Genomic DNA, 17,087 nt, shown 5'->3' with positions numbered 1-17,087 from the left:
GGCACTCCTCCAGTGGAGCCTCTGCTCCTCTGTCATGGTCTGTTTGCCGCATCTGGCGCTTTCACTCAAATGCTAGTCTACACTGGCATTCCTCCAGCTTTCCCATTTTGCACAGGCCAATAGGGGAGATACACACTGGGTACTACCAGTGCCCGGCCCTGCTTTTGCAGGGGCGAGGGAGCATGAGCAGACACAGCCGCCAGGAGCTCCCAGGAGAACCCACAATGCAGGTCAGAAGGGTGTCTGGTGGTCCAAGTGCAACACTCCTACGCCCTTGCCACACTTCAGTCTGTTGGCATGCAGGGGTACTCTGTAAATAAATCAATGGCTCCTCAAGGGCCCCACCTCACCCCAGCACCATTAGAAGCGTGATGGGGGCACTAGCAGGCCCAAAGCCTTTTTGGGGGAGGGGGGATACGTACCTTTTACTGCAAGGCTAACAGAAGCCATGTGGCAGAGGTGGAAGCCTCCACATTAGATGAGGCCAGGCATCAGGGCAGGAGGGCCCCTACTGCTCCAAAAGTAGTCTTCCCTGGAAGCAGCCCAGCTTCGGATTCGAGGCCCCCAGGCTCATTCTAGCCCAGGCTTGGGTCAAGAGCCTTGTGTGTCTCTCCGACCCCCTCGTCATGCACCTCCGGAGTCAAGCTCCCCCAGGGACCATCATGCTTGCATAACTGAACTGTCTCAAATATAGGGGTCACTGCTATTTCAGGGAGCATCTTTTTGCACTCATCTCCCCACAGTAAGGGGCTGTAGTATGGTTAGTTTTACGTATTCATTGCGCTTTAGCTTCAGGCTTTAGGCCTTTGTGCATTTTGCCCTGAATATATTTTATTCATTTGCTGTTAGCTTAGAGCCTCTGTGCACTTTGCTCTACATGCTTTTTATTAGGCTTCGTACTGTTATTTTTCAAATAGCCAGTTCTACGGTGTTGTTTTTTATTCATATCACACTGTTTTGCCTACTTCACCACTGGAGTTCTCCATAACATATTTACTCTGTGCTTCAGTCAAGGATACAGTCTGGTACATTGCCGATAGACGTGGTAAGAGTTTAGACTTGGCATTCCTGCGTAGGGACATTTTGTGATCACGCTGACATGTTAGTTATAAAATCACTTCCTTGTCCCAGTACACGCAAGAGGGAGATTCCGACCAGGGAACCACAACTTGACGCTGACTGCCCCGTTGCAGATGCTGAACCAAGATCACAGGTCTTTGCTCAGGTATGAGGGCTGATGTATCCACAGTCATTCTAATAGGCAAGCTAGAAGCTTAACATGCTGTGCTCTAGATAAAACAAGCAAAGGGAGAGTAGAAACTATTTGACAATATGATAGCTTTGTTTTTATGTTTTACTCTCCTGGTAACTATTACAATCCTACTGTGTTGTATCGTTCTGGTTATTGCGGCTCACGCCTTAATATCTAAAATACAGTCGTTTTATTAAAACATTATATAAAACTTATACTGTATTTGTCATTTGTATATGAGATCATATTGGAAATAAGAGAGTTGGTTTGGATCTGAGTAACCACGACTTCCCTGAGAAGTTCCAAAGATGTCATGCGCTCGGCTGCCAAATCATTCCTTCCACATGGGAGAAATGAGGCACTGCTAGTTAGCCGGAGCAAAAACCGGATTTAGGGTGACAGAGTTCTTTACACGTGGGTCAGAATCAGTCCCCCACACCGTGATAGATCCTGCTACCTAGAAATCCAGTAGTCTCATTTAGAATAATGAGAGCCCACGCGACAGGGCCTGCACTGATCCCGCCGTGGACCTACCTCTTTAAATCCTCACAGCAGGGTTATGCTCCTCTGCTTGCGCCACAGTGATGGGCTTTTCTTAGGTATCAACCCCAGGATGGGCAGCATCATGGCTGCTCAGGGCCTCCACAAGGAGCAGGGCACACAAGTTTGTAGGCTGAACAGCAGGCTGTGGCCAGACAGTGTGTGCCGCCTCACATTTCGGTGAGCTCCAGGTCCTGTATTTCATATCAGGAGCAGCACCTTCGGTCGCATCTCACCTCTCTGCTCCTAGGCCCTCCCTAGCATAGGGCCTCAGATTGCTCACGGGCAGCCTCCATCTTCCACCCCAGCCCGGTCCCTTTAGCACCACGAATCACACAGGCAGCATCCTCCAGACGTAAGCCAGCAGCCCTGCTTCCTACTGCTCCCTTCAGCACCACATGTCCACTCTGATTTATCTCTCACAGGTAGAAGGGGAGTTACGGCCCCCAGAGCATTCGGGCAGAGTTGCAGATCTTTTGATTATAAACCATCCCTCTCCTGATCAGGATCGCCATGGTTGGGGGGGTGGCCTGGGCAGCGCTCAGGGACGCAAATCAGGCCTACGGTGAGCACGGTCATCATCTCAAAGCCCTGGGAGCAATTTCTCGGAAATAGCAACACCATCAGTTGCACTTCAGCTTCAGGTATGGTGGCAGGACTGCGCGTGAGTATTTATCGCCTTAAGACTGTAGATAAATTGCAGGTTATAAAGTCGGCTGGCGGAGCCTTGCTAAGCAGCGGCCATCTTGTTGCCAGGCTTTCTAGCACCCCTAAGGTAACAGTCTAGTTTCTCACAATGTCTAAGATGACTCCATGAGGATGTAAGACTATCCTTCTAAGCAATATATAAATCCTCTTTGCAAAACTGGTCAATCAAATGACAATGAAGAAAATTGTAAATTGCTCTACCATGTTCATAAGTATAGTAAACATTCACTTTGCATGTTGGGTAGGGTCTTACCAGTGTCATTATGTTTCTATTCAGAAGACATCTTATTTTTTTGTAAACTTATAAATCTGTTCTTTCCCTTTTTCATTTGTCATGGTAGAGAAGGTATGTTAGTTAGACACTTAGTTTGAACATTTAGCCCGAACAGTTTTGTCCGACAGAGGAATTTTTGTATATGGTCTTTCCAGCATCAATTACATGTTATTTGGAAGTACTCTGTATGTATATACTAAAAGAATTGACCTTTTTTCTTACCATGTGAGTAAACCTACTGTTCCACTTGTGATTTGTCCACCCATTCAACTCCTCACAAGCCTTGTAGGTCGAAGTAGTTGGTCTTGCAAGGGAGGTTTAGTAGAAAGTAATATGTTGTAGTCTGACCTCTGCTCGATAGCTTGTTTTTCTCCTCTTCTTCCCCCCTCCCCCCGTGTTTTATGTTTTAAGTGAAGTACACAGCCTAGTACCCTAGTGTGCTGGGCTAGACATAACTACACATCATATTCTCATCAGAAATTGCAAATTTGCGACTGAGATCTGGGAAGGTTCTAAACACTGTTCTCTCCATCATGAAAAACCTGTCTAAGTAAAATAAATACATTAATACCACATAAGCCCTGCTCCCCAACCTGGACCTCCTATGTTTAAACATGTTAATTGAAAAAAATCCCAGCAATCAAAGTCTGCAACTACTGTCTATGACGGTGAAGATTTCTTCTGTCGAAACTTCCCAGAGGCCGTAAGGTGTCCTTGTTGAAGTTGAAAACTGCATTATTTCAACAGCCGCCTCTGCTCCTGGAGAAAAGAATGTAATGATGGGGGTGATCGTGCTCTGGGGTAGGATGGGCTTGAGGATTACATCATCATGTATTCTGGCTCAGACTACAGTCTATGTAAAATGTTATTTACATAGAAAAATGCACAGATCCAACAACTAGAAGGCAAAGTAATAGCATGCAAAGTTAGTGTAGAGTGAGGCGGAACGGGAAAAAAACGTTAAAAAACCACATCCTTGGAGTTTGAGAAACACAGTCATAGCAGACGTTTTTGGACAAAAGCATGAGAAACAAGATAGTCTGGGTCAACGTCAGGCTTCAAATCTGCTACATCAATACTGTTGATGTCGAACCAGTTGTCTGAAAGCTCTTTAGACCCATTTATGTTGAAGAGATGGCACTGTTACGGATGAGTGGCTGCTGTTCCAAGATGTTGCAGCCTGCCAATGAGCAAATGGTGAGTACTGAAGAGGCTTGATGCTGGTAATGTAGTGGTTTATAGGTGAGTGAATGTTAATAAGAGGGTGTGGAGACTATGGGAGAAGGCAGGAAGTGTGGTGAGGAGGTGTGCAGGGAGGAAAGAAGGTAGATGGGATGGATTACTGAGGGCTGAATTCTAAGGCTTCAAGTCACAAGAGTACTCAATGCTGGTGGGGGGCATGTGGGGGGCAGGCGGGGGGCGGGTGTGTGGCCTAGGAATTCCATTTGTATCAGAGAACACTTATTTGTAATTTTACTTGCAATCTACAAAGAACCACCTGTAGTCCATGGCAACACTCAAATCTCCAAAGTATGGATGTAATAAAAATTCATGATAAACAAAAGGTAAAGTTTACCTTGCATTTAGAGGCAAAATGACCATCAGTGCGATGAACTTTCATCATGGAACTGAATGCTGCAGAACAGGAGAATGGGAGAGGAGGAATGTGTAGAGTTAGGTAGGAATTTGGATGGTAGGTGTGGCGAGGCAGGCAGTCATGCGGATGGTGGAGTCATCCGCTCCCTTCTTGAGAGGCAAGCTGTTATCGCTCTTTGTCATTTAATGGCTATCACTAGATGCCTTCAACTCCCTTGCTCTTAAGGACTACCGGGCCCAAATAAATTCAACTTCATAATTTTGAAAGTAGTACGTAGGAAGGTAATTCCCTATTCTTTGTAGGTTTCCCAACTGCCATCAAATAAAGGCACCCACTAGACCCCTTTTCTGGTATACAACCAACACTAAAACTACAGACTGAATCTTGCAGTGGCATCAACATCAAAAACAGGCAATCCCATCACTACCACCCACAGCTCATTATTCATGTGGCATGAGGAAACTCAAGAAACACAGACAGGGAGTGCTTCCGGATCCCTTTCTAACAAAAGTAGCAGTCAAGCCCTATTATGAAAAGACTTCAAGACCAATATACTTCATGACTGCTATGCCTTCCAATAATGTCAGAAATGGACAGAGCGAACTCAAAATTTACCTTGGCTTAGGCCATGCACAACAGCCCTCATCTCAAATGCCCACTACTATTCCAGTCAGAGCTATGTCGACAGACCTCAATCCTTCTTCACTGGTGCCACGATTTTAGTGTTGTCCACAAGGCCCTTTTGCAGATTAAACCAACATGAAAAACCCTTCTCACAAGCCGTATGTTTCCATAATATATCCCAATGCGCCCCACCCCCCATATAACAGACTCTTGGAGCACGGAGTACATGGGTTTATTGCCATATGGTATTTTACAACAGCTTAGCATACATTTCAGGGTTGTGGGTTGGTCCTCAACCCTAGATGCTGCTGGAAGCAGCAGTAACATCAGTCCTACAGGACTGCTGAAAAGCAAAGAATCCAGAGCAAAACCTTTAAAATTGTAGCTTTGAAAACCCATAAACTCCTCTGTAACGTCTCTCTCCGGTGCAGGGACACTGAACAGACAGGAAGCTCTGTACAAGGAGGGAGATAGCGGAGTGTGTCTGAACATTCCCGTTGCCCTGCTCCATGCATAGAGGAAGAGGAGGAAGAATTAAATGCAGACTAAGGACAGCAGAGGGGTAGGAATGATACCTCCTATAGAAAATGATAGGAAGGGTCTGGAAATGCGCCACTCCTTCTTCAAGGGCCTCCCCAATGAGTAATGGGGTGGGTAGGAGTGTGAGGAAGGCCTCCAAGGACGATGTACAAGGAAACCACAAGTCCCAATCTCAGTAATTAACACCGTGTGTGTGGGGGGGACACGTGTCACAATCTCAGGTAAGCTCACTGTTAAGTGGGCAAATAGATTTCACATAAAAATCAATTTCTCTGCAGGATGCTTTTGTCAGATGCAACAAAGTCCATAAGGGGGTGTATGCCCAATGTCTTTCTTTACAGAAGTCCCCAGTCGGCACTGATTGTGTGCAGCAGGGTGGTGCCAAAGCCATGGTCAGATAAGCATAGTCCTAACAAAGTAGGTGGCCCAAGTGGCAGCAACTCCCTGAAAGCAAAGTCTGGCAGCCCTCACAGAATGCTGACACGTTCAGTCAGCCCCTGCATCTCTTGATCCTCATGGTCCAGATCGTCTTGTCCCTGCATGGGTTGAGCTCTCAGATGGGCTGGATACTCTAGTGTGTGGTCCTCAGCGAACTGCTCCCACCGGGCATCATCGCTCTCATGAGTGATGTACCGTTGTCCAATCTTCCCTTCCAGTTCCCGGAGGTCCAGCCAAGTCTGATAATCCTGTGGTTGGAGACAGAAAGGTAAGAGGACTTAGCAACTGAAAGATCAGACTGGTTAGCAGAACTTAGAGAACCACATCATAGGCGTAAGCAGTCTTAGATGATGCTTTCAATGTATATTAAAGTCATAACGTGACAAACTGAACATAAAATAGTGTTAGTCATAGGCGCTGCCTACACATTTTCACTTTTCCCTTCAGGAAGATAATTATTTTCTGTAACCCGCTGCCCACTGTGGTAATTAAACAGCGGTAATTAAAAAGAAAATAACCTTCTCGTGCTAGTGGCCATAATTAAGCACAAGTGGCATAACCCACTCTGTTGGCAAACCCACAATCTATAAAAATCTTTTATTGTGACTTTGAAGTCATGTCACTTCATTCAATTGCTTTCCTGTTCCTGGTCACTCAATTCCATTCTATTTTGTGATCTTGAAACACAAGTGAGGGCTGGACACAAATTGGTTGCACTAATGTTCAATCTGGAAAAAAAAAACGAAAGTGGAAAAGTTTGGAGACTATCAATAAACTCAATGGAATGTGTGTTTCTATAGGCCAGATATAAAACCCACCCTCTTTAAAACAGCCACATGATTTGGATTGAGTCATGAGTGGAGATAAGAAAATGAAAAAGCTCAAGTAAATAAAAGAATGGTATAGCCAACATTTAGACCCTGGCTACACTTTTGACTCCACCGAGATGGAAGCCAAGAAGGCAAGGTTAAAGACCACCTCGGTGTGTATTAGTAATGGGTGCCTCAAGTGTCCAACACAAGACACGTTTGTAAAGTTGAGTGCAAAGAACTTTCAACCTCCCACTGCAGAAGGATTGTACTTCGCCTTTCAGCACTGGACTATCGGCAGAAACCTCATTGGTGAAATTATGCTAACAAACATCACTAAAACTGATCAATCCCAAGAATCAATATTTGTAGGAGGATGGCCTGGCTTATAGTGGGTACCTTGTGGTACTTACACCCTGTGCCAGGTCCAGTTATCCCTTTTTAGTAGAATAGAGGTGTTTCTAGCAGCTTAGGCTGATATAAGGTAGCTATGGCAAAGCATCTTAAGCTGAACTAGGAGACATGCAAAGCTCCTACTATACCACTTATATCATATGCACAATATCATAAGAAAACACAATACTCAGAGTTACTAAAAATAAAGATACTTTATTTTTATGACAATATGCCACAAGTATCTCAGTGAGTACCCTCAGTAAGAAGGTAAGTAAAATACAGAAGTTATATGTACACAAACCCAAAACAGGTAAGTAAGAGTCAGAAAAGTAATGCAAACAGTGTAGAATTACAATAGGATGCAATAGGTGAAAATAGGTCTAGGGGCAACACAAACCATATACTCCAAAAGTGGAATGCGAATCACGAATGGACCCTAGACCTAGGGGAGCTTGTAGAGGGTCGCTGGGACTGTAAGAAAACAGTCAGGGTGTCCAAGATACCCCACCCCAAGACCCTGAAAAGTAGGAGTAAAGTACACCTACTACCCCAAAAGGACACAATAGTCGTGATAGGGGGATTCTGCAAGAACCACAAACACCAGCAAAGCACTGAAGACGGTTTCCTGGACCTGAGGACCTGCAAGGCAAGGGGACCGAGTCCAAGAGTAGCGATAGTGTCCAGGTGGGGCAGGAACCCAGGAAACCCCGGATGAAGGTGCAAGGAAGCTGCCTACGGATGGAAGAAGCTTAGGATTCTTCAACAACGAATAGAGGTAGGAACTTCTCCTTTGGATGGAAGATGTCCCCCGGTGTACTGAAGGTTGCAGAAGTGTTCCCACGCAGAAATACCACAAACAAGCCTTGCTAGCTGCAAGGGTCGCGGTAGAGGTTTTTGGGTGCTGCTGGGGACCAGGATGTCGCCCCTTGGAGGAGGAGACAGAGGGGGCGCTCAGCAACTCAGAGAGCCCCCACAGAAGCAGGCAGCACCTGCAGAAGTACCCGAACAGGCACTTAGAAGATTTGTGAACCGGAGCTGGCTCAGGGTCACAAAGGCGGGTCCCACGACGCCGGAGGCCAACTCAGAGGGTTGAGCACTCCAGGACAGAGTGCTGGGGACCCAGGCTTGGCTGTGCACAAAGGAAATCCTGGAAGAGTGCACAGGAGCTGGAGAAGCTGCAAATCACACAGTACACAGGTTTGCAGTCTAGCGTGGGGAGGCAAGGACTTACCTCCACCAAACTTGGACTGAAGAATCACTGGACTGTGGGAGTTACTTGGATAGAGTTCCTGTGTTCCAGGGTCCACGCTCGTCAGGATGAGAGGGGACCCAGAGGACCAGTGATGCAGTCTTTTGGTGCCTGCGTTAGCTGGGGGAAGATTCAGTCGGCCCGCTGGAGATTTCTTCTTGGCTTCCAGTGCAGGGTGAAGGCAGATGACCCCCCAGAGCGTGCACCACCAGGAAACAGTTGAGAAAGCCGGCAGGATGAGGCGCTACAATGTTGCTGGTAGTCGTCTTGCTACTTTGTTGCAGTTTTGCAGGCGTCCTGGAGCAGTCAGCGGTCGATCCTTGGTAGAAGTCGAAGAGGGAAGTGCAGAGGAACTCTGGTGAGCTCTTGCATTCGTTATCTGAAGAGTTCCCCAGAGGGGAGACCCTAAATAGCCAGAAAAGGAGTTTTGGCTACCAAGAAAGGAGGATTGGCTACCAAGAGAGGTAAGAGCCTATCAGAGGGGGTCTCTGACATCACCTGCTGGCACTGGCCACTCAGAGCAGTCCAGTGTGCCCCCAACACCTCTGTTTCCAAGATGGCAGAGGTTTGGGACATGGACGTTATTTCACTCAGGCTTCAGTGGCAGGCCTGTGTAAGAATAGTCTGAGCTCCCTATGGGTGGCAAAATAAATGCTGCAGCCCATAGGGATCTCCTGGAACCCCAATACCCTGGGTACCTAGGTACCATATACAAGAGAATTATATGGGTGTGCCAGTCTGCCAATGAGAATTGGTAAATTTAGTCACTAGCCTGCAGAGACAAATTTAGAAAGCAGAGAGAGCATAAACACTGAGGTTCTAGTTAGCAGAGCCTCAGCGATACAGTTAGGCACCACACCGGGAACACATATAGGCCACAAACTTATGAGCACTGGGGTTCTGGCTAGCAGGATCCCAGTGACACATAACAAACACACTGACAACATAGGGTTTTCACTATGAGCACTGGGCCCTGGCTAGCAGGATCCCAGTGAGACAGTGAAAACACCCTGACATATACTACAAACAGGCCAAAGGTGGGGGTAACAAGGCTAGAAAGAGGCTACCTTCCTACAATATTGTGTATGTGTACATGTATATATGGAGGCACAAAAAAGCAGTGGTTTGTAAACGTCAGGCCCATATTCAGACTGATCTATTTTTTTTAGTCGTAAAGTCTCCAAAAAGTCACTATAGTGCGTTTAAATAATGGCTGTCCAGGCCCATCTTCAGAGCTTCACCACTGCCAATTACTTATTTAGAGACCCTTTATGAAAGCTATGCAAACAAAGCCTTAACATTTTATTTAAAATCAGTGTCCACTACTTGATATGCCTTGTGGGCAGCGGTTTACGATGCATTTTATTTCTACAGACAGAATGGGACCTGTATTAAAGTTATGTCTGTTTATTTTTAAATCCTATTATTTTAACAACAGAATCACATACCTCGCTTCTCCTCTTACCAACAACCAATAGTTCAGTATTTCAATAAACAAAGGTACAGTGTTTCAATAAACCTTTCCATTTTTGGAAAAAAGCACTGGTTTCACTATAACTGCTTGAAAAACGTGTGAAATACATAAAGTGCATAACAGACAACCTCTGTAACATGTTCTATATTGCCATCTAAGGTATTAGGTGACATATACAACCCTTTGTCCTTTGGTACGGCTCAATCTAGTCAGATTCCTTAGACTTTTGAATCATCCTACACTAGATGGGACCTAGAAAAGCTTTCATAGTTCATAAGAGCTAGTGGGTGGTCCCACTGGGATCCATTGAAACTCTGTCCCGTGCCAGACATGACGGCACAGAGCCATCTGTGGTTGCCATGCTTGCACACAGATGGTAGTTCTCCCGACATAAATGACATGAAACTGGCAGTGAGCAAAATCTAACTTGGGGCGTGTTAAATAGTAATTTCTGTCAAAAGCACAGACAATGGTGGCGAGGTTTGTTTCGTGTATGCAAAAAACTGCGGGGAGACTATCCACCACAAAGGAGAAGAAAATCATTCTTCTGAAGGATGCTTCTACCAGCAGATTCTATGCCTTTTTTTAATCAGTTCCCAAGTGGTCTCTTGAACAACAAGGTGAGACTGAGTAGTGGGCTACATATAGAAAGTCCTGCAGGACTGACCAGGGAAAATTACCCTATTTGAGTAGTGCTAGGTGAAAACCTGGAGAAAAGCCCATGACAGATGTCTAAAACAGTATCGACACTACACACAGCTGTAGTTGCAACCTTTATTCTGGTAGTGAGCCCCGATGCCATCAGTAGGATACTTTTTGGCCAGGTTATGTTCGAGTTTGATACAAATGACAGTCTGTGGAACATGGTCTGTTTCTGGCCTGGCTTCCCCTTTATCGATCCAGCGAACCTGATAAACAACTGATCATTAAGACAGTGGCCCTAAGTCCTATCAATAAATAAAATGAGGACAGTAAGCCTCCAACTGATGCAATTTTTCCTATGTCTTAGAAGGATGCAGAGGAGAAAAGAAGGTAAATGTAATGGACTGCGCCCTATGTAAAAGTGCAACACTGCTTTAATAAGAAAGGAGACACGCGTTCCAAGGGCCAGCTTGTTAGGAAGGTTATATATAGCAGATGAATTGACAGAGCCTGAAGCTAGGTAAGGCGCGCCTAAGTGATCACAACTAGGAACAAAGTTTATAACACAAGGAGCCAAAGAGTGCAGAAAAGAAGTTGCTGAAAAGGTGCACATAACAGGAAAGCCCAATACCAAATTGGGATCCCACTATAGCATAATAAAAGCAGTAGAGGAAAACACATGCAACAATCCTTCTAGAAGACAATCAAAGGCCCTGTGTGCTTCAGGTGATTGCAAAACATAAATAAGTTAAAGAGCGTTTAAAAAAAGAAGAAAAAAAGTACACGTATAAAGTTTTCACTTTGGTGCCATACGCTGCCTTTTTTTAAACATACAAAAACATAATTAAGAAACAGCCCTTCCTGTGAGTCTCAAACCGCAAGCTGCATACACTGAATCATAGAGGAAAACAAAGCTTTAATTCTAGGCGATCTCCGAACACAGAAAAGTAACGTAAGTGTTATTATTTTTTTATTTTATTTTTTTGCTCACTAATAAGAAGTGTTTCGCTGTGAGATTAAAAAGCTTTAAGGGCATGCTTCAAGTGCATAGATTATCTCTGCTGCTGACTGCTGATATCGGACAGCATGGGTGGGCTGTATGCGGGTAGGTGCATGGGTGGGCTGTATGCGGGTAGGTGCAGTCACAAGAACCTCAACAAAACTGCAAACTTCAAAAATTCAATTTGTTTACATACCAGATTATAACATTATCAGTTCATACGGAAGAGTGGATAATGTGAGTTAAACTTGGGGAGAGCCCGACCGAGTTTATATTCATGCGTGTTTTTGGAGGTGGTGAAAAAGCTTTGACTTGAGATACCTCCAGGTGGAGGCACCTTTCATGGCCATTAGGATGACACCTCCTGAGCTCACGAACCCTGATATGGCGGAAGACTGATATATGACATGGCAACAGCAAAATCTTGTTGAGCACCAGCCAATGCTACAACCTCAACAACTGCACTAACAGTGGGAAACCCCATGCCTCCCTGCTTGATGAGTACTACATGGCAGTCATGTTGTTACTGTGAACCTGAAGCAAGATGCCCCTGACTGACAGAAGATGCAACTTCAGAGCCTGTCAGAAAGCATGTAGTAAGAACAGATTTATAGGGAACTGTTGCTCTAACGAAGACAAGAGTCTCTGAATCTCAACTTTGTTCAGATGTCCCTTCACCTTGATCCATCCCACCCTTCCACCACTCCACAGTTCCCCCGATAATGGGATGATGAATCTGTTGTCATTTTAGTAATTGGTAGAGGGAAGCAGAAACGTCTGCAGCAAGTTAGATTTCTGTCTCTAGTCCAGAACCACACAGCCCAGGAAATGTCCTTGAAGATGTCCGAAAACTAGCACCAGTGCTTGTCCTATTGTAAATGCAATTTTTTCTGGAGAGCCCACATACACTACAAAGAGAAAGATGATAACAGGATGCAAGAGGCTAACAGGCAGAGCAGCCAAAAACTGCTAACACCGGAAAAATAGCTGAAGCTTGAAATATTGGGATCTTGGCCTGGAAGTCTCGGTAAGGCCTTCAGGGGGTCCATGAACTAAGCGGACCTCCAAGAAGGGCAATACCAGTGTGAGTTAAGATGAGGCTAGACACGCTGGAGCACCTCAGGCTGAACAACAGCAATATCATGCAGCAGAAGCACACCCGCCTTCAACAGTCGGTCATCAAAATATGGTGGGGACACAAGTTTCCTTGATCTGCGAGGATGGGGTACAACTAGTAACACAATCTTTTTAAAGCCCTGAATGGGTAATGTAAAACCAAGAAGGCCCACAAACTGGTAGTAAGTGGAGCACATCACCAAGAAGCAGTTAATTCACATACAAGGCACAACCCGTATGTGAATGTATGCATCCTACAAGTCCAAGCTAGTCATCGTGGTCTAAAGTCAGCAAGATGTAAGCAACATTTTGAATTTCTCCTTCCGAGAAACGAGATCGATACCCTAAGGTCTTTAACTGGTCAGGGACTCTGTTATCCTTGGGGGCCAGGAACAGTATCCTGGTCCAGGTTCAAGTTCAAATGCAACTTTCAGGATGCAGAGTGAACATCAGTCTGAAGAAAATTTGGGCATGGTCTTGTAGTCGTTGTGAGAGCACAAGGGTTGTGGGAATGAAGTTGGACAAGTTGTAAGCCCCATAATTCTGAAGTGATCAGATGCCAGTATACCACACCTCAGTGAGTGCCTGAGTTCACACTGTGGCACGTTAAAGAGGTTTTGTTGCAGTGCCAGGAGATGAGGAGGAAGGTCGTTGGTGCTGCTACCTCTTACTAATTGCAATGCCTCTATCCCTGAAAGCCCATAAGTTCGGTATTGAATGGACAATCACATTTGTTTTTGACAGAGGGAAATGCCTCTGGATTACCCCTGAAGCATGTGATATTATTGGTGAAACTGGAACATTAGGGAAGCCGGGCCCTGCTACAGTATCTTAGCACTATTGCTCAAACTTATCCAAGGCAGAATCAGACTTAACAGAGCCAGATGCCATCCAAGGGCATGCCCATCAGTAAAACCTGGATGTCATCAGGGAACTCCGTAGAGTGCATCCAGGCATGTCAGCTGATTAGAACAATAGTTCCCATAGAACAGGCAAGCAAACCAGTGAAGTGTAGGCCAGAGTACTAGATCTGCTTGTCCGCATCCCGACATCCTGAACCAATTGCGAAAATAAAGCGTTAGGTCCTCTGGTAGAGAGAAGCATTCAAAGAGTGTGATGCTAAACTGTTTGAAGCTAAGACCGATTTTGCCCATGCGTTCAAACTGCTTCATCACTCTGTACGGGGAGTGGAAGAAAAGCTATTACGATTAAGCTTGAGAGAGGATACTTACAAGACCCAACAATCAAATGATGGGTGCTGCATGAGGAACTTGGGTTCCAATGGAGCTTTGAAATGACACGTGGTAATTTGGTGACTAAGACCGGGGCAGAAGAGGATTTAGGCCAAGCTGACACAATAGGGTCCAAAAGAGCATTGTTGAAAGGCAAAAGCGATTCCAAAGTGGACAGGCAAGGATGAATGATTCCCGTAAAAAGTTGGCTTTAGTTTCCTCTGAAAGAACAGGCAATTCTAGAATCTCTGCATCTAGGTGGATGTCCTTCATAACTGATGCACTCTCCTCTTTGAAAGACTATGAGGGGGCTTTGGGGCCAACAATCCAAGTAAAAGTCTACATCAATGTACTGAATGAACAGCAGATTATCCCCTTTCTCAAAATCTTGGTTTGAGGTATCTCTAATAGGGTCAGCATCAGTGCCAACAATGGTCGTCATTTTGGAAAAACTCAGGCTCCTTGGAAGCTAAGCCACTAGAGGCTCATCTTCAAAACCAGACTGTGCTTTCATTACAGCATAGTGTGACGTGATGGTCTGTAGCTGAGCAATGGTCTGACTTCATAGCTGATGGAGTCTTAACTGATGACCCAGGAGCCAAATACATCATCAACTTGATGACAACTGGCAAAGATTTTGGAAAAGAGTTTAATAAAGACCTGGCACAGAGGCTAGACTAAGCATTCTCCAAGAAGGGGTGGCTGATGGTGAAGTCCTTGGCGCCGTAATAGTGTGACTCGGGGTCCAGCTGTTGAAAGTTTGCAGCATGGCCTCTCTGAAGGCCACAGCCTGTTGCAAAATTCAAATACAGCCTGGGAAACATGGATCACATATTTTCCTGGATGGGAACAAGCACAGAGGGGGAAGTCAAAGTCAGATAGCGCATACGCAGGTTATGCAATGTAGCTCAAGAAAGGAAATGCCTGAAAGCCATGGAGTCCCATTTGTGATGCCTTTAATACTACTCATCAAAGTCAACATATTTATTTAGTCTGAAAGAAGGAACTCACAACTTAACTCATAGATAGGATATATTTTGGCACTACAAGGGACCAGACATAAGAGGCAGAATGAACACATTTATAATTAACCACTGCTAATTGATAATAAATTATCAATGTTTTATCCACATTTACGAAGTAGCCAGATATGGTGCAAAACGTTCAGCTTCCAGTTTTATTTTCTGAATAGATTCCACAAAATGTGATATAAAGAATGTAGATATTGACCGCATCTGTAACTATTTTACATTCTCCAGTATAGAAAAGATAAAAGTAGGATTTCTTTATTGAGATAAAGTTAGTATATGAGTGGTTCAAGATAGAAGGCAAAAAAAAAAAAGGGGTGACACAGGGCCTCCCCGGTCTTGTGCCGTGTGAGATTGGACGCGACGTAGAGCTGAGATCTATGCTACACACCTGACCCTGCAGCCTTGACTCATGCATTGGATATTTTTTTAAGATATTAGGTCAGATTCCCATTCTAGTCAAAGTAGACCACAAAAAGGACCCAGAGATCAAATGGCTTTGTGGCAGCCAACAGGATCATCCCAGCCATTTTCCATTCAAGAGCAGAAATATCTAAAAGTGATACATCCCTGGTAATGTGATCCACACTATCTCAACTGGGTATAAACCCATGTTTGAACAGTGAGACTTAGTTATGAATGACTAGTGAAAGCCTATTGGACAATATTTTAGCTTAAACGTTTGTGCTCACGTTGATTAAAATAAAGTGCCCAATGGAAGAGGCTTTATTTAGGATCTTTATTCTGCTTTGAGAAGGCAACCATATGGATAGCCATCCTAGACTATGGTGGTTTATTACCCTTTATGAACCTCTTTATTAACTCAAGAAAAAGAGGGGCTATTTACTCCTTAGAGGATAGAGATGCAGAACAATAGGGACCAACACTTTCATATTGTAACTTGGAATGTTAATGGTCTCAATTCTCTTTTTTTAAGTGTACTAACAAAAAGGGATAACTAGCTCGTGTAAGAAGTGAATAAAACACCAGGGGCCAGATGTAGGTAGAATAGATTTGCGAATCGGAAATTGCGAGTCGGTGCGACTCGCAATTTCCGATGCGCAAAATCGTATGCAGAATGGTGTCTCAGACACCTTCTGCTAATCTAAAGGGGGTCGCAAAGACCCACCTCATTAATATTAATGAGGTGGGTCGCAATTTGCGACCCCCTTGAGATTCCCTGCACTCACAGGGATGGTGGCCTGCTGGAGACAGCAGACCTCCAGGTCTGTGACTGCTTTTTCAATAAAGCGTTTTTTGTTTTGTATTGCAGCCAGTTTTTCTTAAAGGAAAACGAGTTCCAATACAAAAGAAAAAATGAAACCATTTGGTTTCGTTTTTTCAGAGTAGGCAGTGGTCCATTGGACCACTGCCGGCTCTGAAAAAACATTTTTGCGACATTCACAAAGGGGAAGGGGTCCTATGGGGACCCCTTCCCTTTTGCGAATGAGTTAGCGCCCACTTCAAATGGGTGCTAACTGCAAATTGCTTTGCGACCGCTTTTGCGGTCACAAAGCAATGCTGCATCGCAGTGCGAGTCGCAAATAGGAAGGGAACACCCCTTCCTATTTGTGAGTCGCATTCCCATTTTGCGAGTCGGTACCGACTCGCAAAATGGGAATGTGCATCGCGATGGCCGTTTTGCATGGCGCAAACTGCAAAAATCATAGTTTGCACCATGCAAAACAGTTCGTACGTCTGGCCTCAGGTCTTGTGAAAAGCTAAATCTGATATTGACAGGTGATTGGCTACTGCTTCACTTTATAAGTGAAGCTCAAGTTATTGCAGTATGTACAGTGAATGTGCCTAATACCAATGATATTGATCTTTTCATAGATCTGATTTTATAACTTCCAACATGGAAGAGTCTTATATTTTTGTGGTGATATACATTTGTAACTCATTGTATAAGTTCACAAACCAAGGAAACAAAATCAGATAAGAATGGGGACACTCTGAGCAGTCCTATTTCAAATCATCATTTGACCTTCAAGATAGCTGGACTACTTTCGAGAGGAAGCAAATAGGCCAATTTATTTGCATGTAAATGTGATTTCATGTCAGACATTCTTCTTAACCCCTTATTGATAATTAGGTCAGTTTAACCGTAAATTTTCATAAATGTTTCCCCCAAAGGTATCCAGGCCAATTTGCTTCCTTTTCTTCTC

The 17,087-nt window shown here is 44.6% G+C and overlaps 1 protein-coding gene across 1 annotated transcript in view; it reads right to left on the bottom strand.

Annotated features, from left to right (window-relative positions):
• Positions 1–5,211: 5,211 nt before the first annotated feature.
• PRKD2 (protein kinase D2) overlaps positions 5,212–17,087 on the bottom strand; it is a 397,645-nt gene continuing 385,769 nt past the window's right edge. The window contains exon 18 of the mRNA XM_069207667.1: positions 5,212–6,221. Within this exon, the coding sequence (XP_069063768.1) occupies positions 6,003–6,221 (219 nt within the window). The 3' untranslated portion in view covers positions 5,212–6,002. The remainder of the gene's footprint in view (positions 6,222–17,087) is intronic.

This window comes from Pleurodeles waltl, chromosome 9 (genome assembly GCF_031143425.1).
Source record: "Pleurodeles waltl isolate 20211129_DDA chromosome 9, aPleWal1.hap1.20221129, whole genome shotgun sequence".
Taxonomy (NCBI): domain Eukaryota; kingdom Metazoa; phylum Chordata; class Amphibia; order Caudata; family Salamandridae; genus Pleurodeles; species Pleurodeles waltl.
Note: the sequence above shows the minus strand (reverse complement) of the source record. Positions and strands in the feature narration are given on the sequence as shown.